Here is a 23370-nt window from a genome sequence, read left to right as displayed (position 1 = left end):
CGGGCCACCAAAATATTTTCTTTAAATCCTGATACATTTTAGTAGCTCCTGGATGAATACTCAAACTGCTCATATGACCCTCTTCTAGAATGCTTCTTTTCAAAATCGCGTCATCAGGAATACAAATTCTTTCCCCTAATTTCAACACACCTCTCGCATCAATCTTAAAGTCACTCTTCTCTGATTGACCACAACGATTAAGGATATCTACTAATTTCACATCCAATTTCTGTGCTTCTCGGATACTGTCCATAAAATCATTATTAATCTTTAGCATTCCTAGCATTACACTCTGCGGGTTTACTTCGCAAACCAAACTCATATCACGAAATTGCTCAATTAATTCCAACTCCTTAATCATCATTGCTGACACATGCAAGGTCTTTCTACTTAAAGCATCGGCCACAACATTTGCTTTTCCTGGATGATAATTCAAACCGAAATCATAATCCTTAAGCAATTCTAACCACCTACGTTGTCTCATGTTCAACTCTCTCTGATCAAATAGATACTTTAAACTTTTATGATCGCTGAAAACTTCAAATCTGGAACCATAAAGGTAATGCCTCCAGATTTTTAGCACAAACACCACAGCAGCAAGTTCAAGATCATGCGTAGGATAGTTCTTTTCATGAATTCTTAACTGTCGCGACGCATAAGCAATTACTTTATTATTTTGCATGAGCACACCTCCCAAACCCATCAATGAAGCATCACAGTAAATTATAAACGGTTCCTCCGGATTTGGCAAGGTCAAAACCGGCGCCGACGTCAATCTCCTTTTTAATTCATTAAAACTCTCTTCGCACTGAACATCCCACACGAACGCTTTACCTTTACCAGTTAATTTAGTTAACGGAAGTGCTAACTTAGAAAATCCTTCAATAAACCTTCTATAATATCCAGCTAATCCCAAAAAGCTTCTAATCTCGGTAGCCGACTTAGGAGTCTCCCATTGCAATACAGCTTCTACCTTGGAAGGATCTACCACAATACCTTTTCCTGAAATTACATGGCCGAGAAAACTGACTTCTCTTAACCAAAACTCACACTTGGACAGCTTCGCATACAATTTCTTATCTTTCAAAACATCCAACACTAATCTCAAATGTTCCTTGTGCTCTCCTTCGGACTTAGAGTAAATCAAAATATCATCAATAAATACTACCACAAAATGATCCAGATAAGTATGGAAAATACGATTCATGTATTCCATAAATACTCCCGGCGCATTAGTCACACCGAAAGGCATCACAGAATATTCATAATGTCCATACCGAGTTCTGAACGCTGTCTTCTGGATGTCTTCATCTTTCACTTTGATCTGATGATAGCCCGATCTCAAATCAATTTTACTGAACACACAAGCACCCACTAATTGATCCATCAAATCATCTATTCTCGGTAGTGGATACTTATTCTTGATCGTTACTTTATTCAATTGTCTATAATCAATACAAAGCCTCATACTACCATCTTTCTTCTTTACTAGCAACACTGGGGCTCCCCACGGCGACACACTTGGTCTTATAAACTTCTTCTCAAGTAAGTCTTCCAATTGTTTCTTTAATTCATACAACTCAGATGCCGACATTCTATACGGTGCCATCGAAATAGGCCTAGTACCAGGTACCAGATCAATAGTAAATTCAACTTCCCTCTCTGGCGGCACACTAGGAATTTCATCAGGAAAAACTTCAGGGAATTCTTTCACCACTAACAGTTCCTCAACCTTAGCTTGACTCTCAACCGACAACGTCGCCATCAAAGAAAACATCTGAGCTCCCTCTTTCACCAATTTTCGCAATTCTCTGAAAGGTAATAAGTCAACTCCTTCCTCTTCAGGAGTGGAAAACCTCACCGACTTATGATGACAATTTATATGAACATAATTATACTCTAACCAGTTCATACCAAGAATTACATCCATCCCATCCAACGGTAAACATACTAAATCAACATAGAAATCTTTATCGAAGATCGACAAAGGACATTTTAAACACACCAAAGAAGTAGTTATTGATCCCTTAGCTGGGGTCTCAACAATCAACTCACCATCCAAAGCGGACAATTTTAAACCCAGTCTTCGAGCACAGTTAGCAGAAATAAAACAGTGGGTAGCACCGGTATCAATAATAGTAATTAAAGGAGTACCATTTATGAAACATGTACCTCGGATAAGTCTGTCCTCACTGGAGGTTTGAGTTCCGGTCAATGCGAACACCTTTCCAGTTTGAGATTTCTTTGGCTTCTGACACTGACTTCCAATATGCCCTTCTTCGCCACAATTAAAACAAATCATTTCCTTGTGCTTGCAATCAGCTATTGCATGACCAGTCTTACCACAACGAAAACACCTCTTTACTTCAGCAGTGCATACATTACTCTTATGACCAGCCTGACCACATTTGAAGCAAACTATACCAGCAGGGTCACCTCCCCTACTAGTCCTCTGAGCCGGAGCAGCTCCTTGTTTCCCTTTTCCCACTAGGGCATCATACGGCTTGCCACGGTTTTGATGCTGCTTTCCCTTGCGGTCACTAACAATCTTGTAATGAGCATTATTGTCCTCTTCAAATATCTTGCAGCTATCAACCAATTCAGTAAAAATGCGTATCTTCTGATACCCAACAGCCTTCTTAATTTCAGAGCGCAATCCGTTTTCAAACTTGATGCACTTTGAAAATTCAGCACCAACACCAGTGTAATGAGGATAAAATTTGGACAACTCCACAAATTTTGCAGCATAATCAGTGACAGACATGTTTCCCTGCTTCAGCTCAAGGAACTCGATTTCCTTCTTACCACGGACATCTTCCGGATAATACTTTCTCAGGAATTCCCTACGGAATACATCCCAAGTAATGACTTCACCTGCCACGGTCAACCTCTCGTGAGTCTCTAGCCACCAGTCATCAGCTTCGACTGCTAGCATGTGAGTACCATACCGAACCTTCTGAGCTGGAGTGCAATCCATAACACGGAAGATTCTCTCAATCTCTTTCAACCATCCCAAGGCTGCATCTGGATCATGCTTCCCTTTAAACACCGGCGGATTCTCTCTTTGAAAAGTCGCCAAGCTACGTGATCCAGCATCTCCACCAGCATTTGGCAAGTTCTGCACAGCTTGTGCCATCGCTTGCATTGCGGCAGCCATTGCAGCGTCATTCCTTCCAGCCATTTCAACTTATCATTACAACACAACTTAAGGTTAGATTAGTAACAATACACAATTGTTAGACAGTAACGACACGACAACTGGCCGGACAGACCGACCTGCTCTGATACCACTAATGTAACACCCTTCTAAAATACCCCAAATATTTAATAACAACAACAAATATATATCAGAGTAATTATGCAATCAAGGGTGTCACACAACATTTCACACCATAATAACTGTCATGCTCTTTTATTAACTCAAAACATAAAACATTTGCACAATACGCAGCGGATAGAGATCAAATCGATCATTCAAAACATACAACATACTACATGTAAACTGGTTCAACAATCATCAACAACAACATTAAAATATTCCCTCCCGATGTTACATCTATCAGAGATGACCCAGTTAGGAGACTACACTAGACTCCAAGCATTAGCTTCTACTCAACTCATTGCTCGTTACCTGAAAAATAGTTGTAAGGGTGAGCTCCTCAATCGATATAATAAGCATTATAAATCATCATGTAATGCTAAGTAAATTCACACGTTTCATCACCCTAATCGTAACATACATTCAGTAACGGCACATCAACTCAAACATCATACTTAATATCAACACAATTCCACTCCTCAATTAAATTAAATATCCATACAACAAGCCAACAAAATGCAACTCTAATGCGACTCGACTCGTCATGCATGTGGTACCATTCGGAGTAAAACTCCCAACTTAAAATCATTGCCATTTTATTGGGCATCAAGGCATAAGCCTTCAACTTTCAACTTAAAAATCTGCCAATCCAGGCCAACGTGGTGTGAGCAAAGCTCCGACTTAATGCATATGAATGTACATGGCATACACGACTTTAAACCTTCGACAACATAATAATAATAGCAACACAACAATGTTTTCAACAAAATCAACTTATAATCAACTTTGGCTCACCAAGCCTACAACTCAGTATTTTCAACAACTTTAACACAACTTATCAACATATTTGTATCAACACTTCATACCATAACCCAACAAAATTACTCATCAAAATTAACGATAATAGGCCAATCAACAATTATGTTCAAAACATTAAAATATTAATTTTTCAAATTTCCAACAGTGTTAACCGGTTAACGCCCTGGGTTAACCGGTTAACGCAGGACAAAACACGCTTTCTGGCCATTTACAACAGTGTTAACCGGTTAACGCCCTGGGTTAACCGGTTAACGCAGACAGAACAACAATTTCTCAGACATCATAACAGTGTTAACCGGTTAACACCCTGGGTTAACCGGTTAACGCAGACAAAACAACAATTATTTCACAATTCAACACAGTGTTAACCGGTTAACACCCTGGGTTAACCGGTTAACGCAAGACAGAAAGCTGTTCCTGCGCTAACACGAAGCAGAATGCAGAATTCTCCGCATTTTCCGCCGTTGGAGGACTTCCGGACCTCCAATTCCAATTCCGTAAGAAGCGATACGTTCGGAAAATCACAACACACTCAAATACAGCTTCAATTACAACTTTAACACAACTATTCCAACACAGTTTCTCAGCATTCAACATCCCAATTAGGGTCAAATCAACGGTTTATCACTACCCATTACATGTTAACCCATAATACCCATTAAACGACGATAAACCCCCCTTACCTGAATTAATCCGGCAAGCCTTTAGCTTCAAGCTCTTCTCTTCTCCAACCTTCGCTCTCTTGCTCTTCCTCTTTGCCCTTTCTCCACTTTTCAGCCGCTTCTCTGTTTTCCACGTAAAAACCCTCTTTACCAAAAATGAAACTCTTTTCCTTATTTCCCACTTATATACTTTCCAATAATTATTATTCTTCCAATAATAATAATAATAATAATCCAATAAATTCCAATTACTTAATTAAATTAATAAATATAATATTAACTTAAATTAAATAATTATCTTATTTTTATTAGGGTGTTACACTTGGGATTGTTATTTACCTTTGATTGAGTTTACGTACAACAATAGTTTTCATTCGAGCATTGGTATGGCACCGTTTGAAGCTTTGTATGGTAGGAGATGTCGGACACCTTTATGTTGGTATGAGTCCGGTGAGAGTGCTGTGGTTGGACCGGAGATTGTTCAACAAACTACGGAAAAGATTAAGATGATTCGGGAGAAGATGAGAATTGCTCAGAGTCGTCAGAAGAGTTATCATGATAAGAGGAGGAAGTCACTTGAGTTCCAAGAGGGAGATCATGTGTTTCTTCGTGTCACTCCGATAACTGGTGTTGGTCGAGCTTTGAAGTCGAAGAAGTTGACACCTCGATTTATTGGTCCTTATCAGATTTTGGAGAGGATAGGGGAAGTAGCCTATCGTATCGCTTTACCACCGTCGCTTGCAAATTTGCATGAGGTTTTTCATGTGTCTCAGTTGAGGAGGTACATTCATGATCCGTCGCATGTAGTCCAAGTAGATGATGTACAGGTGAGAGATAACCTGACTGTTGAAACATCACCTATGAGGATCGAGGATCGAGAGTTGAAGCAGTTGCGGGGTAAAGAGATTGCCTTGGTGAAGGTAGCTTGGGGAGGACCAGCAGGTGGCAATGTGACTTGGGAACTGGAGAGTCAGATGAAGGAGTCTTATCCGGAGTTATTCCCTTGAGGTATGTTTTCGAGGACGAAAACTCTTTTAGTGGGGGAGAGTTGTAACACCCCGATAATAATATGACAATTAATTAAATTAAGTTAATAATATATTTATTAATTTAATTAGATAATTGGATTATTATTATTATTATTTTTGGAATTATTGAATTATTATTATTATTGAAATAATAATTATTGGAAAATATATAAGTTGGAAATAAGGAAAAAGAGTCCATTTAGTAAAGAAAAGGTTTTCACGTGAAACAGAGAAGCGATTGAGAAAGTGGAGAAAGGGCAAGAGGAAGAGCTAGAGAGCAAGGGTTGGAGAACGGAAAAGCTTGAAGCTCAAAGTTGCCGGATTAACTCAGGTAAGGGGGGTTTATCGTCGTTTAATGGGTATTATGGGTTAGCATGTAATGGGTAGTGATAAACCGTTAAATTGACCCTAATTGGGATTTTTGAATGCTGAAAATTGTGATGGATAGGTTGTGTTAAAACTGAAATTGAACCTGTAGTTGAGTGTGTTGTAATTTTCCGAACGCGTAGCTTTTTACGGAATTGGAATCGGAGGTCCGGAAGTCCTCCAACGGCGGAAAATGCGGAGAATTCTGCATTCTGCCTTGTGTTAGCGCAGGAACAACTTTCTGTCTTGCGTTAACCGGTTAACCCAGGGTGTTAACCGGTTAACACTGTGTTGTATTGTGTAAAATTGCTGTTTTGTCTGCGTTAACCGGTTAACCCAGGGTGTTAACCGGTTAACACTGTGTTGTATTGTGTAAAATTGCTGTTTTGTCTGCGTTAACCGGTTAACCCAGGGTGTTAACCGGTTAACACTGTTGTGATTGCTGAGAGATTGCTGTTTGTGCTGCGTTAACCGCTTAACCCAGGGCGTTAACCGGTTAACACTATTAAGTTTTGGGCAGGAAGCGTGTTTGTGCTGCGTTAACCGGTTAACCCAGGGCGTTAACCGGTTAACACTGTTAAAAAGTGGAAAAATGGATATTTTAAATGTTATGTGTATATGTGATGGTTGGCCTATATCGATGTGTGATATAGTAGGGATTATTTCCCGCTGTTTTGAGCAGTATAGGTATTAGTAGAGTGTGCTAATACTGTGTTTAATTAATTGACATGATATGATGCGTTGATACATGTGTTGATGATGTATGATGGTATGCATAATATTGTGAATGTATATGTTATGCATGTGTTGTGAATGGACTGTTTTATGGCTTAGAGAGTGAGCATAGGTCCATTGTGGATTATTGTTGTGATGTTGCATTGCTAGGTGATTAGCATGCATAATGTGGCCTTTACGGTGGTAGCTAATTCCCATGGTGAGGAATTAGTGATGTTAGTCATTTTGGACTGTTGTTGATGTTTGCATGCTAGGTGAATTAGCGTGCATAGCATGGCCCTTGGGGTGGTAGCTAATTCCCATGGTGAGGAATTAGTGATGTGAGTCACTAGGTCTCAAATGAGTGGGACTAGTGAGCTTGGTAGCCGTACCTGGATTTGGTCGGTGAAGTTGAACTATATGTTCACGAATAGTCGGTACCGCATGCATGGAGTCTCATTGCATAATATATGTGTGGTGTATAATATAAATGGATGTATTCCAATGTTATACGTGTGTTGTGTTGGCATTGAGCATGAGTATGAATTGTGTTGATATTGAGTATGATATTTGAGTTGATGTGCCGTTACTGAATGTGTGATACGATTAGGGTGATTAATGTGTTAAATTACTTAACATGACATTATATTCTATAATACTTATTATATCGATTGAGGAACTCACCCTTACAACTATTTTTCAGGTAACGAGCAATGAGTTGAGTAGAAGCTAATGCTTGGAGTCTAGTGTAGTCTCCTTAGTGGGTCATGCTCTGATAGATGTAACATCGGGAGGGAACATTTTAATTGTGTTGTTGATGATTGTTGAACCAGTTTACATGTAGTATGTTGCACGTTTTGAATGATCGATTTGATCTCTATCCGCTGCGTATTATGCAACTGTTTTAATTGATAGATAAATGAGCATGACAAGCTACTTTGATGAATGGTGTGAAGTGTTTGTGTGACACCCTTAAATGCATAATTACTCTGATTAATATATGTTGTTATTTTAATTAAATATTTGGGGTATTTTAGAAGGGTGTTACACGTAACATCTTTTCCTTCCCCAGTGAAGGGTTCACCTCTCCGTTGGTGTCGATAAACGTCGAGTTTTTCCTATTCGTCCGTTGACGTCTAGTTGTATCCTCCCCATAGGTCATTCGTTAATGTCTGTTCACCTCTCCGTTGGTGTCGATAAAAGATGAGTTTTTCCTATTCGTCCGTTGACGAATAGTTGTACCCTTCCCCAGGAGTCACCTCTCCGTTGGTTTCGATAAACGATGAGTTTTTCCCGATCATCCGTTGACGTTTGGTTGTGTTAGCTTTCTCCCCAGTATTTACCTCTCCGTTGGTGTCGATAAATGTTGAGTTTTTTCCGATCGTCCGTTGACGTTTGGTTGTACCTCCTATTCCCCAGTCATCGGTAAATGTCTGGTCGTCTTTGTTGATGTCGGTAAACATCATCTTTCGATGTCGGTAAACATCGAGTCTTTGCCCAGTCATCGGTAAATATATGTTCGTTCCCTAGCTAGAAATCCCCAGTAGAGTCGTCGGTAAATGTCTTATCTGGTTTCATGTGGCAAGTATTTGTTTTCCTTCCCCAGTGAAGTGGTCACCTCTCCGTTGGTATCGATAAACGTCGAGCTTCTCCCGTTCGTCCGTTGACGTCTGGTCGAGTCTTCTCAGTCATTCGTTGATGTCTGGTCACCTCTCCGTTGGTGTCGATAAACGTCGAGCTTCTCCCGTTCGTCCGTTGACGTCTGGTCGAGCCTTTCCCATTCATCCGTTGATGACTGGTCACCTCTCCGTTGGTGTCGATAAACATCGAGCTTCTCCCGTTCGTCCGTTGACATCTGGCCGAGTCCCTTCCCATTCATCCGTTGATGACTGGTCACCTCTCCGTTGGTGTCGATAAACGTTGAGCTTCTCCCGTTCGTCCGTTGACGTCTGGTCGAGTCCCCCATAGGTCATTCGTTAATGTCTGGTCACCTCTCCGTTGGTGTCGATAAACGTCGAGCTTCTCCCGTTCGTCCGTTGACGTCTGGTCGAGTCTTCCCATTCATCCGTTGATGTCTGGTCACCTCTCCGTTGGTGTCGATAAACGTCGAGCTTCTCCCGTTCGTCCGTTGACGTCTGGTCGAGTCTTCCCAGTCATTCGTTAGTGTCTGGTCACCTCTCCGTTGGTGTCGATAAACGATGAGTTTTTCCCATTCGTCCGTTGACGCTTGGTTGTATCGCTTCCTTTCCCAGTCATTCGTTAATGTCTGGTCACCTCTCCGTTGGTATCGATAAACGTTGAGTTTTTCCCAGTCGTCCGTTGACGTCTGGTTGTACCTGTCCTTTGATAAAAATCAAAATCCCCAGTAGAGTCGTCGGTAAACGTCTTGTCTGGTTACTGTTGCAAATATCCTGTATCACATCCCGCAGAGTGCAAATTTCTACGGTTCTTTGGTATTCAATCCCTGTTTACCCTGAAGGTCTGACAGCCGTTGCTCTCATCCGTTCAGGTTCCCAGTTGATTGAATAGGGGCAGCTGTCATACCCCAAAAATTACCCATCATTTTTCCTAAAAAAAACGAAAAAAAAAAAAACGAAAAAAAAAACGAAAAAAAAAAGGAAAAAAAAATAATTTAATTAATTAATTAATTAATTAAATAATTAAAATAAATATATAAATAAAATATAACAAATTATTTTGGACTTGGGTCTCCCTCATTCCAAGCCCATTACCCACGAAATTAGTCTATAAATACTGAAGTTTCAGTAGGGGAGTTTACACTGGGAGATTCACTGGAGAAAGAAGGAAGAGAAGCAAAACACTCTGAGGTTTCCTTGGAACAAAACCTTGAGGAAAAAGAAAGAGAGAGAACAGAGAAGGACGGATAGAAACTTTGGCATAGGAACCCTGCCTACCCGGAGAATTCAGAGTAAAGAAACCCTGAAGGCAGCCCATCTGCACCGAAGCCATCGCCGTCCAATTCCCGCTGCCTAACTTATTCCGATACTACAAGGGGTCAATCCCTTCAACCTTGAATTGGCAAACAGGTTTGCGTATCTCTATTGTTTATACTTTCAATTGGCCATATCTACATATATAATGCATCATGATTAAATGTTGATATATAATTTGCTTTCGTATGGGAATTTAAATATGCCTGAATACCCTGAATGTTTGACCATGTTATTCCTGTGATAAAATGCCATAAAATTCAAAGTTCCTAACGTGGGGCTGTTTTCAAATTCAAAATCCATGGCCTATTCTGTTTTTTTTTATGTTTTATCATAGCCATGCATTATTCATCCTATCCTATTTATTGTTGTGATATTTCTCCGGTGTAATCTTCGATTGCACCCTGATTTGGTGTTCTGACATATTTCTTTTTTTTGAGTTTCGTAAAGGTTCACATATCCCAGGAAAAGGTTATTGGCTAGGTATTCCACTTTATTTGTGGGATACCCTTGTGGAGTTTCACCCTAAATTAATTTTTAATGTATTAATTTCTAATGTATTAATTTTTTAATATATTATTTTTAATAATTTTAATGTGGAGTTTCATCCTAATTATATAATTAATTGTAAAACTTTGCCTTTGAATAAGTGATCTTGGACCTCTCTTTGTTGCCTTACGATTACGATATTACGGTCATGTCCCGCGAACGTGGGGATACCCTTAGCAAAGACCCTTCGGTTAAATCATCATAAAATAAATTATAGTCCCTCGGATGTTGCCTTCGAATATACAACTTTGTCCCTCGATGACCCTCCGATGTTGCCTACGGTTAAAAGATGATAGTCCCTTCGAATGCTAAGATATCCTCGTAACTGTTGCCTTCAATGACCTATCGATGACCCTACGATGACCCTTAAACATCCAAAGGATAAAACTACTTATTTCTCAATAATAAGGACAGTTTTACCCTCATAAGGATAGGAAGTGCTCATAAAGACCTTGGGTCGGTATAACTCTTAATTGCTGGCTCACAACTTAAAACATTTTTTTGCACCTCACACCTTTCAAAATGCCTTTAGAAAGTCACCACTTGGTATACATTCATACTAGAATCATTACCGAGTTATATTTTTCTAAACAATTTTCAAAACTAAAACGGGATAACCACTTTGTATACATTCATACAAGAATCATTACAAAGTTAAATTCTCTTTTCAAAACAATTTTCCAAACAATTCACAAACACTTTTTTAGACAAAAATAATATAAGTGATCGAGCAATTAAGAGCCCATGGATAACCATGGATACAAAGGGTGCTAACACCTTCCCTTTGTATAATGTACCTCCCGAACCCAAAATCTAAATTAAGGTCTTTCCTGTTCTTTTCCACCTTTCCTTATTGGATAAAAGAAAAGTCGGTGGCGACTCTTGCTAACCGCGACATTGCGATAAAAAACACAAAAAAGTCCAGTTCACCGTATGACAGAACTGGCGACTCTGCTGGGGACCCTAAATATTTAAAAAGAGAGGTTACCTTAAAAACAAGATCACTTATTCAATTTGTCTGATTTATTTTTAAGGGATTGCTTGGGTATGTTATGCTTGAGTGAAAGATCCTACACCCGGATCTAGTGTACCTTAGGTAAGTAGCAATAGATCATCGCGACTATCCGGCGTATACTGGAATGGTTAAAATGATGGCTACGGTTAATGTGACACTTTGGTTGTCCTGATGGTCCTCATGTTATTTGAGGAAAAATTTGGCTTCCGTGTGGTGTCATCAAAGCATTAACCAGACTTTTAGAACCCTAATTGACTCATCCTGGCCATTAGAAAGTAGTGAGCTAACTGACTTCGGTTCCGACTGGGGCTTGGTTGAGACTCGATACTACACTCCTTGAGATTGGACTTTAGGGAAGCTTCGGTCAACCACTTGGTGTTGCACTGAAGTGGACTTAAAGGAAAGTCAATGATTGGAGATCCTTTTAGAACCCGGTTACTATTCTAGGACAGGTTGAACCAACCAAACTTCAGTGGGGAGGGTACTTACCTATGAAACTCATGCAAGCCTTAAAACCTAGGACTGATGGTTGTGTGACTTGCTTGTGCTTGTTGTTTACTTAACATCATAACATCATAACATCATAACATCATGGCATTATACTAACCATTTCAAGGACTTAGGAATTTAGCTTTGCTCTGGTAAACAGGTTATGGCTTCCAGGAAGACTATCCGGATCAATCTTGTAGCAATCTCTCCTCAACTCAAGGATTTAGTGTCAGAACTTCCCGATCACGCTCAGTTCAACAAAAGACATGGATCTCTCCTCGATTTGGTTACCACGGGTTTCAAAGAAGATATGATGAGAGTTCTATTCCAGTTCTTCGATCCTAAACATCATTGCTTCACTTTCCCAGATTATCAGTTGGTACCCACATTAGAAGAGTTTTCCAAGCTGCTTGGGATACCTATCCTTGATCAAGTACCTTTCAGTGGTCTGGAAAAGATTCCGAAGACTGAAGAAGTTGCCGCAGCTTTACACATGACAAAGTCCGACATTGAAAATAATTGGGTAACAAGGAGTGGAGTTAAGGGTTTACTCGCCAAATTTTTGGTAGGTAAGGCCCGGGAATTCCTAAACGTTATGAAGGTCCATGCTTTTGAAGATGTTCTAGCATTGCTAATCTATGGTTTGGTGCTATTCCCTAATCCGGACCAATTCATAGACATGAGTGCTATTAAGATATTTCTCACTCATAACCCTGTGCCCACCTTGCTCGGAGATATTTTGCATTCCCTTCACACTCGTACTATGAAGAGGCAAGGGACCCTCATGTGCTGCATACCTTTGTTGTCTAGGTGGTTTATTTCGCACCTTCCTCAATCAGTCTTGAAGCACGATCAAAATCTGAAATGGTCTCAAAGGATAATGGCACTCTCTCATTCAGACATCCGGTGGGGTTCTAACCTCAAGGAAAATGTTATCATCATCGACCGTTGTGGAGAATTCCCTAATGTACCACTCATGGGGATAAGAGGAGGTATTACTTATAATCCTGCCTTGGCCCTACGTCAGTTTGGGTATGCTCGAAGGGATGGGCCACATGAAATGATTATTCAAGGTATAGTGTTTGACTATGACAATGACTCTCAAGGTCTCCGCCAAAGGTTTGTACGAGCTTGGGGCATGGTGAAACGAAGCACTTTAGGAAAGAAAAAATTCAATTCCTCTGGAGCCTTATCTCAGATGGGTACGCGCCAGAGCTCGTGAACTTGTCATGCCATATCTTGCAGTCGGACCATTGATTGTTGAATCAGAGGTCGAAGGAGGTACTTCCCAGATCATTTCTTACCCAGATATGCCTACCGATGTTGAGGAATTGAAAAGATCCTGGACCCAGTTGAGAGAGGAGAGAGATACTTTCGAAGCCCAGTGCAATGCAGAAAGGAAGAAAGCACTAGAACTCGCCAGCCAGCTTAATGAGGAACGAAGGCTCAATGCATATCTTCGCCCAAAAAGAAGTCGCCCCTGGGAGACTTGAGCTTTCATTGTATTTTACTATTGTTCCTTTTGTAATGAACATGGAAAAAATTAGCAATAAACATTTCTCTCTTGTTGGTGATTTACGCAAAGTTAAATTCCAAAAGTCCTTGAAAACATTTCATACATTGCATAGCATAACATTGCATAACAGGTACTCTAAAGGGATTAGTGTTCTCACGGTTTTCCTCCAAACAGAAAAATGGACCTCGAACAAGCTGTCAGAGATCTCCAGGCTCAAAATGCTCAACTCCAGGAGATGATCTTGAACTTATCCAAGGGGCAGGAGGAACTGAAGGCTCTCTTGCTCGAGAAAAAGAAAGACCAGAAACCTGTGAATTACATTAACACGGGAAGAAGGCTTAAAGGACAGGCTGCGGGAGTCAAAATCAGAATTCCGAAGGATCAAGAAGAGGAAACAGAGACAAATTCAGAAGATGAGAATGTCGATCTCTTCAACCCTGAGGACGACAATGAAGATTCTGAGAATGAACAGTACTCTCCAAGAGATGACAAGTACAAGTTACTGGAAGAACGTGTGCTAGCTATGGAGGCTCAGAAGGCGCCCGGTCTGGATTTCGAAAACTTGGGTCTGGTCTCTGATGTGGTCATTCCCCGCAAATTCAAGGTTCCCATTTTCACTAAGTATGATGGGGCATCTTGTCCTCAGATGCATCTGAGAGCTTATGTGAGAAAGATTCAGCCGCATACCACTGACAGGAAGCTATGGATCCATTTCTTCCAAGAGAGCCTGTCTGGCACACAGTTGGAATGGTATTATCAGCTCGAGAGCTCTGACATCCGCACATGGACTGATTTAGCGACAGCTTTCTACAAGCACTACCAGTATAACTCTGAACTAGCGCCTACCCGGCTACAGTTGCAGAATATGACTATGGGATCTAAAGAAAGCTTCAAAGAATACGCTCAAAAATGGAGAGACTTGGCTGGCAGAGTCAAACCCCCTATGACTGATCGAGAATTAGTGGACATGTTCATGAGTACACTGACTGGCCCATTCTACGGCCATCTATTAAGGAGTTCCTCATTGGGTTTCACTGAACTTATATTAACAGGTGAACATGTTAAAAGCGGCATTCGAAGCGGAAAGATACAGGCGACTACCTCCGATCCTCCGGAGACTCCTAATGTCATCACTGCTCCTCTGTCTAATCATGACGAGACTGTTAATGCTGTGGAAGATGCCGATAACGATTATGACTTGGATAGCTGGATTTTTCCAACAATTGGTGACGGACTCAATAATTGGAAGGCTGAGGACACTATCCCGATTTCCTTTAGTCAGGAGTAATTGTTATTGCTATTTGGTGTTTTAAAGCATTGTGTCTATACCCGGGGCACAATAGCTAATTTTTCAAGGGTTTTGTCATTTTCATAAGCATATTCATATTCAATAAATCAATGGACTTTTTGCATTCAAATATTGCGCTCTTTATATTTCCTGTCATTTTTCAAACAAGCTATGTTTTCTTGCACACACTCACGTAACAATTTGCCGATCCATATCCACTCTGGATCCTGTTGGTAATGACTCTGCTACTGTTCATTATGACTTTGAAAATCCGATCTACCAAGCCGAGGATGGAAGTGAGGAAGATTGGGAAGTCCCTGGAGAACTTGCCGGACTGGTACTACAAGAAGGAAAAGACCATACAGCCGCATGAGGAATCAATTGAAATTGTAAATCTGGGTACTGAAATAAACAAGAGAGAAGACAGAGGTTTCTTGGGGCGCTCGAATTACATTGCCCGATTCATTCCACACTTGACTGCTACTTGCAAACCCATCTTCAAATTACTAAAAAATAAAAATCAAGAGATGGTATGGAATGATGAATGACAAAATCAAGAAGTATCTCCAAGAACCTCCAATTCTGATGCTACCAGTTGAAGGAAGACTTCTAACTATGTATTTGACCGTGTTAGAAAATTCAATAGGGTGTGCTGGGGCAACATGACGAGTCTGATCGAAAAGAGCATGTCATACACTGCCTTAGCAAAAGGTACCGACTGTGAAACAAGATACTCACAGCTCGAGAAAGCTTGTTGCGCTTTGGCTTGGGCTGCTCGCCGACTAAGACAGTATATGTTGAATCATACCACTTTATTGATTTCTAAGATGGATCTTATCAAATATACATTCGAGAAACTTGCTGTCTCCTAAAAGAGTTATCACTGATAATGGTACTAAATTGAACTCTGCATGCAGTTCAAAATAAAACACCATAACTCTTCTCCGTACCGGCCAAAGACGAACGGCGCCGTGGAGGCTGCTAACAATATCAAGAATATAACAGTAACATACAAAGACTGGCATGAGATGTTACCTTTTGCTCTTCATGGTTACCGCACTTCGACAGGGGCAACTCCTTTCTCTTTAGTCTACGGAATGGAAGCCGTTTTACCAGTAGAGGTTCAGATTCCCTCTCTAAGGATCATGAAAGAGGCGGGCTTAGACGAGGACGAATGGATTCAGACTCGACTCGATCAGATACATTTGATTGGTGAGAAGAGACTTGCGGCTGTATGTCACGGGAAGATATATCAGAAGCGCATGACCAGGGCATTCAACAAAAGGGTCAAGAGACAAGTGTATCAAATGGGCGACTTGGTGATAAAGCGTATCATCCTACCACAAACTGATCCCAGAGGCAAATGGACTCCCACATACGAAGGGCCATTTGTAGTTAAGAAGGTATTCTCAGGTGGAGCCATGATACTCGCTACAATGGATGGTGAAGACTTCCCACATCCCGTGAACGCGGACATAGTTAAAAAATACTACGCATGAAAGAGACCCGCTAGATCGATGTATCTAGGCAAAAGTAAGGGCATCCCGGCGAACCAAAAGGGTTCGGGCAAAAATTAGGGATATATATAAAAAATGTACACCCGGCAAGTCGAAAACCTGAAAAGGCGGCTTGGGCAAAAAAGGGTATCCTGGTGGACTGAAAACCTGAAAAGGCGGTCCAGGCAAAAATTAGGGATTAAAGCGTATGACTATGTCCCGTTCTCAGTCAACTTTCATCCAAGTTCGAGGGACTGACCAAGCCAATCACTTCTATCCGACAGCAAGGGATGAGATGCTCGAAGACATAATGACAGTAGTAGGCTTAAAATCAATAGGACTTCTTCCGCATAGCTTTCTCTCTTTGTTTTTGACAATTTCCTCTTACTAGGATTTCTGTCTCCTTGTACACAAATTGCCTATTCATAGGCCTCCTTTCAAAATCAATGCAATTCATTTCAAAAAAGACGCTTTTGTTTTACTTTTTCTGTTTTGTTTGCGTAAATGTCCATTGATTTAATTTGAATTAATATGTGCATTTGAATATGATAAATGTTTACCAAAATATATGCGTAGAATAGCAATAGCAATTACTACCCGACTTCAGGATCGAGGAGAAGGTCTAACCATGCTTCCAATGCGGTCTAGCGTACGACCCATTTGAACCTTCAAATCCTCAGATACTGCCTAGCGTACGGTACATTCAGGGGTGTAGTCTAGCGTACGACTACTTTCTTCTTCGGATACAGCCTAACGTACGGCTCATTCTGCAACTCAGATACGATCTAGCGTACGATCCATTCTGAACTCCAGCAACTCCAACGCGGTCTAACGTACGACCCGTTTGGATCTTACAACCCTCAGATGCTACCTAACGTACGGTACATTTCTGAAGTGTAGTCTGGCGTACGACTACCGCTTTCATCATCAGATGCGGCCTAACAGACGACTCATTCTGCGACGGTCTAACGTACGACCCGTTCGGATGTCCATCCCCTCAAATGCTACCTAACATACGGTACATTTCTGAAGTGTAGTCTAACGTACGACTACCCCTTTCGTCATCAGATTCAGCCTAACGTACGGCTCATTCTGTAACTCAGATACGATCTAGCGTATGGTCCATTCTGATCCTTTATCCCCAACAGCATATGACACACTCCGACTCCCCAGCGAAGTCGGCAGCCTAATGGATGACTCATTATTCGGTCTAATGTACGACCCAGTGTGGCACCCATGTCTTCAAATTGGCCTAATGTACGGCGCGATCTGAAGCTTTCGTCATCAAACCTCCCGGATGGCATCTTTAAGCCCATCTCCATCAAGACCAACTGTCGATTCTCAAGTGCAAATTTTTGGGGCATTCTAGTGTTCAATAATCTTCCACCTCCAGACCACGAATGGCATACACGCCATCCTAACTCTCTCGGTTCAAGAATATTGAACAGGGGCAGCTGTCATACCCCAAAAATTACCCATCATTTTTCCTAAAAAAAAGGAAAAAAAAAAAAAAAAAACGAAAAAAAAAAACGAAAAAAAAAACGAAAAAAAAAGGAAAAAAAAAAATTTTAATTAATTAATTAATTAATTAAATAATTAAAATAAATATATAAATAAAATATAACAAATTATTTTGGACTTGGGTCTCCCTCATTCCAAGCCCATTACCCACGAAATTAGTCTATAAATACTGAAGTTTCAGTAGGGGAGTTTACACTGGGAGATTCACTGGAGAAAGAAGGAAGAGAAGCAAAACACTCTGAGGTTTCCTTGGAACAAAACCTTGAGGAAAAAGAAAGAGAGAGAACAGAGAAGGACGGATAGAAACTTTGGCATAGGAACCCTGCCTACCCGGAGAATTCAGAGTAAAGAAACCCTGAAGGCAGCCCATCTGCACCGAAGCCATCGCCGTCCAATTCCCGCTGCCTAACTTATTCCGATACTACAAGGGGTCAATCCCTTCAACCTTGAATTGGCAAACAGGTTTGCGTATCTCTATTGTTTATACTTTCAATTGGCCATATCTACATATATAATGCATCATGATTAAATGTTGATATATAATTTGCTTTCGTATGGGAATTTAAATATGCCTGAATACCCTGAATGTTTGACCATGTTATTCCTGTGATAAAATGCCATAAAATTCAAAGTTCCTAACGTGGGGCTGTTTTCAAATTCAAAATCCATGGCCTATTCTGTTTTTTTTTATGTTTTATCATAGCCATGCATTATTCATCCTATCCTATTTATTGTTGTGATATTTCTCCGGTGTAATCTTCGATTGCACCCTGATTTGGTGTTCTGACATATTTCTTTTTTTTGAGTTTCGTAAAGGTTCACATATCCCAGGAAAAGGTTATTGGCTAGGTATTCCACTTTATTTGTGGGATACCCTTGTGGAGTTTCACCCTAAATTAATTTTTAATGTATTAATTTCTAATGTATTAATTTTTTAATATATTATTTTTAATAATTTTAATGTGGAGTTTCATCCTAATTATATAATTAATTGTAAAACTTTGCCTTTGAATAAGTGATCTTGGACCTCTCTTTGTTGCCTTACGATTACGATATTACGGTCATGTCCCGCGAACGTGGGGATACCCTTAGCAAAGACCCTTCGGTTAAATTATCATAAAATAAATTATAGTCCCTCGGATGTTGCCTTCGAATATACAACTTTGTCCCTCGATGACCCTCCGATGTTGCCTACGGTTAAAAGATGATAGTCCCTTCGAATGCTAAGATATCCTCGTAACTGTTGCCTTCAATGACCTATCGATGACCCTACGATGACCCTTAAACATCCAAAGGATAAAACTACTTATTTCTCAATAATAAGGACAGTTTTACCCTCATAAGGATAGGAAGTGCTCATAAAGACCTTGGGTCGGTATAACTCTTAATTGCTGGCTCACAACTTAAAACATTTTTTTGCACCTCACACCTTTCAAAATGCCTTTAGAAAATCACCACTTGGTATACATTCATACTAGAATCATTACCGAGTTATATTTTTCTAAACAATTTTCAAAACTAAAACGGGATAACCACTTTGTATACATTCATACAAGAATCATTACAAAGTTAAATTCTCTTTTCAAAACAATTTTCCAAACAATTCACAAACACTTTTTTAGACAAAAATAATATAAGTGATCGAGCAATTAAGAGCCCATGGATAACCATGGATACAAAGGGTGCTAACACCTTCCCTTTGTATAATGTACCTCCCGAACCCAAAATCTAAATTAAGGTCTTTCCTGTTCTTTTCCACCTTTCCTTATTGGATAAAAGAAAAATCGGTGGCGACTCTTGCTAACCGCGACATTGCGATAAAAAACACAAAAAAGTCCAGTTCACCGTATGACAGCAGCTGTAGCACCTCAAATTTGCACCTCCCATTTTGTATATACATTTTCATTTTAGGTCATTAACATTGCATTGTCATTGCATAGTCCATCATGTCATCAGGCAAGACTGGTCAGAAGATTCAACTGTGCAAGGCAACAAGTGCATTCTCCATGAGATCAAAGCCCTAGGGTGATTCCCATGGGTTCATATGGTTCAAAGGTCATTTTGAAGTGGTTTGGCCAAGTATTGAAGGCTCAGAACTCATCAGTCCATGAGCAAATCATCTGAAACCCTAAAAAGTCAACAAAACTCAACTGTCAATTCAACTATGGATTTGGAAGTGGGAAGTGGTTAGAGATGCCTCAATCATGTGCAAACAAGTCTCATTTGACATTTCAAACATCAACATTGAAGGATTTGAGGTCAGATCAAAACTTTCCAAAAATAGCAAGTGGCCTGTAATTTGAATTTGCCAAAAATGGAAAGGTTTTGGATCAACTTCAACTCAAGATTACATCATCAATAAAGTTTCAAATGAAATTTTGTCCAACATGAAAGTTGAAGATCTTTCTCTCTGATCGCTCGACTGTGCGAGTCGAGAATGGGATACAAACTGCAAGTGCACAGTTCTATCGCGTAGTTTTAAAAGATATCGATCCCACAGGGACTTATGAATCGATGTACCGTTATCTAAGGTTACTACGTAAATCTAAGGTGAAAATGTTTGATTGTTTGGGGAAAAGGGAGCTAAGAGCTAAACTAATATCTAGATTAAATATTAATAAAACGGATATCGGTATGTGGTTCGTCAAAACTAGGGAATCAATTCCTTGTCGGTCTCTCGGTTTTAAAATAAATCGTTTCGACTAACTTTATTGGTTAAAGGTTTTATCTCAAACTCTCGCTCTGTTGAAGAAACCATGATCTTATGTTAATGTTGCTGTCACTTATAATTAAGTCAAAAATCATATTTTGAAAACAATAAAGTTGCAGAAACTCTTTTTAAGAAAATACTGACCGTTTTAAACACCCTTATCTCAAACTTTCGCTCTGTTGACTTAGGTTATACAATTAAATCTAAATGCTTAACTCTCGTCCTCACATTCAACCTTTAAAAATACTTTTTGGAAAAAGGTCAGAATTTAATTAATTCTAAAACTTGCTCTCGCCCTGAGATAGATTTAATGACTAACTTACACTGTCCAGTTAAAACCTCAAACTCTCGCTCTGTTGGTTTCAACTTCTTTATGTCTTTTACCTTTGTAAAAAATCTTGTTATTAAACCTGTAAGTTAAGACCGTAAAAAGATTGATTCTAATTTTAAGTTTGAATAGACCGACTTAGTTTTGATCCCTCTTTCTGCTTACTTTACATACCGATACCTAGGCAAATTAGCCAGACATGCTTACTAAATAATAATTAATATCATGCATACACAGACTCATTTCAGGCAGGCAATGCAAATAAACAATAGAATAAAGCATAAAAATTAAATAACAATTAAAGAACCTGAATGCGTAATACAATGGTCTTGAACACTCCACCACAAGCCGGTAGGATTTGTTCTTCGATTCTTCAATTAAACAGTAAATTAAATCAAGGAAATAAAAAAAACTCGAATATAACGTAAGGTTAAATCCGGTATAAAGTTGCCCAGTAGTTTCCGGTGTAGAAACTACTACGCGAAAAATATCTAAAAGCTAAGAACGGGGGAAAATAAATTGCAAGGGAAAAAAAGAAAACAAAGCTTGCAAAATAAAATAAATAAAATGGACGATGCTGGAAAGGAAGAAAAATAAGCAAAGGCGTGAAAAAATAAATTTGGCAGAGCTTCCGCAAAACTGAGCGTGCAAAAACTGTGTAACTTTTGGTTTGTGAGACGGCTATTTATAATGGCCTTGGTAGCAGCATTCCGTTTCTCTCCTTCTTCAGCGTGGCTATATCCACGGCGTGCATATAGGAGACCAATTCCTTAACGTTATTCTTCAAGTCCTTCTGAGGGCGATACTTGCGCCACAAAGGTAGTGGGGTTGCGTGACGCTCGTCACGCTATGTGTGACGTCCGTCACAAGGCTCCTTCGCGTGACGCTCGTCACGCGTCCTGTGACGTCCGTCACAGGCACAGCATTGGTGACTTGTGCGCTTTGGGCTGGGCTTTGGCCTTTGGTTCCTTTTCTCTCCTTTTTGTTGCTTTTTACACCTCCTTTTCTTCCCTTTTTCGCTTTTGCTTCAAAATGGGTACCTGATATAAATAGAAGAGAAATACTGCATAATATCTGATAAAATGGGATAAATTAGTGTAAATGATAAAATAATTTAATTGAATTAAGTCTTAAAAAGCGATATAATTTCGTGTTATCAAACTCCCCCATACTTAAATCTTTGCTTGTCCTCAAGCAAAATTCAGTATAGAACTTGTTAAAAGTTTTAGCCGGATGAAATTTTAAAGCACACATCAATTCGTACTAGGTTGCCAATGGGTTTTTGTTTAGGAGGATTTGAGTTAAATCTTGACATCAACAACTACCGTTACAACTTAGATAACCCTACCTTATGCCAATCAGTTCAAGTACCCTATGATAGCTATCCTGGTTCCTTTAGTCTTATTTTGCCCGTTTTCATTCTAGCGAAATCACATTAAGCCCTTTATCCTTTCGCGCACATAGTGGAGTAACCGGTTAGTGTCTATGATCCGCTTTTAGCTAGAAGTTCTGGTACATAAGTCGGATAACTTCATTATTCAGTCCATTGCAAATTGCGGGGGATCGAACCGTAGTCCGCCCTACCAAGTTCAGTACCAGATTCCTACTGAACCAATTCATAATGGATCTTTCGTATTGTGCTTTTGCATGATTTGCAACCTTTAGATTAAATGATCCGGTAAGGGTCTCCTAATTTAATTATCTTAGGTTACTTTGGGGATCATTCACTTATATTCATCGGCTCTCCACGTAGTTTGCTATTAAGATGGTGCTGACTTCTGTATAAACTACTTGGGGTTGCCATAGAACTAAAAGTTCGAGGAATCGGTATGATAGGTACTTATCCTGATCTAACATATTGAGGTTCTCAGAGCGTTGTTATGGTAATGATTTTGTTTTGATTTCACTCAAATTTTATAAAGTAGGCGACCTTTATACTTATTGGGTGTGTTAAAATTTTTGTTATGGCTCAAGAAAGTTGAGGGAAATAGATAATAGAAACTTTTTCACATTCAGGACTTAACTTAAAAAAAATTTTGTTTTTATAAGGAAATAACAATGAAAAGGGAGAGTACAAACTTGAAACAAAGATGGGAATGGAAAGAATAATTTCCCCCCCATACTTGAACTAAACATAGTCCTCGATGTTTGAAGGGAAAGAAATACAAAATGGACAGGAAAAAGAAAAAATACAACTAAGGCTGCCTTCCACCTCTGGATCTTGGTCCTGGTGATCTTTGACGTATGTCTAAGCTGTCGAATCTGCTAAACAACTCAGTAAACCGCTGGTCGGTTATGGCATTCCGAGCATCCTGTTGCTGTTGCATTTGACGCATCATCTGCATCATCTCTGTATTCTGTGCCTGCATTCCATCGATAGCATCCATAATGTCATCGTTGGTCGCAGGCCTTCGTCGTCGACGACGTTGGGAGGATGGGCCGGCTGCATTACTGGAAGGGTTGAGCGGGACTGACGGTTGTTCTGGCGGATGATCGCCTTGTTCCATTTCTTCAAACTCATCTGTTTGTTGGTTTGTTTGTGAAGGCTCGGTGGTTTCAGGAGCGCTAAGATCGTAGAGGTGGCGGTTCGGGTTTGTGA

The 23370-nt window shown here is 39.9% G+C and overlaps 1 protein-coding gene across 1 annotated transcript in view; it reads right to left on the bottom strand.

Moving 5' to 3' along the window:
• Window positions 1-1411: 1411 nt before the first annotated feature.
• Window positions 1412-23370, bottom strand: part of LOC127122583 (uncharacterized) — a gene marked incomplete at its 3' end in the record, with an annotated part of 69337 nt that continues 47378 nt past the window's right edge. Inside the window, exons 4-5 of the mRNA XM_051052892.1 lie at window positions 1578-2425; window positions 1412-1526 (exon numbers count right to left, since the gene is read on the bottom strand). Of these exons, the coding sequence (XP_050908849.1) occupies window positions 1412-1526; window positions 1578-2425 (963 nt within the window). The remainder of the gene's footprint in view (window positions 1527-1577; window positions 2426-23370) is intronic.

Source organism: Lathyrus oleraceus, chromosome 2 (genome assembly GCF_024323335.1).
Source record: "Lathyrus oleraceus cultivar Zhongwan6 chromosome 2, CAAS_Psat_ZW6_1.0, whole genome shotgun sequence".
In the NCBI taxonomy this organism is placed as follows: domain Eukaryota; kingdom Viridiplantae; phylum Streptophyta; class Magnoliopsida; order Fabales; family Fabaceae; genus Lathyrus; species Lathyrus oleraceus.
The sequence above is the reverse complement of the archived record's forward strand: the minus strand, read 5'-3'. Positions and strand labels throughout refer to the sequence as shown.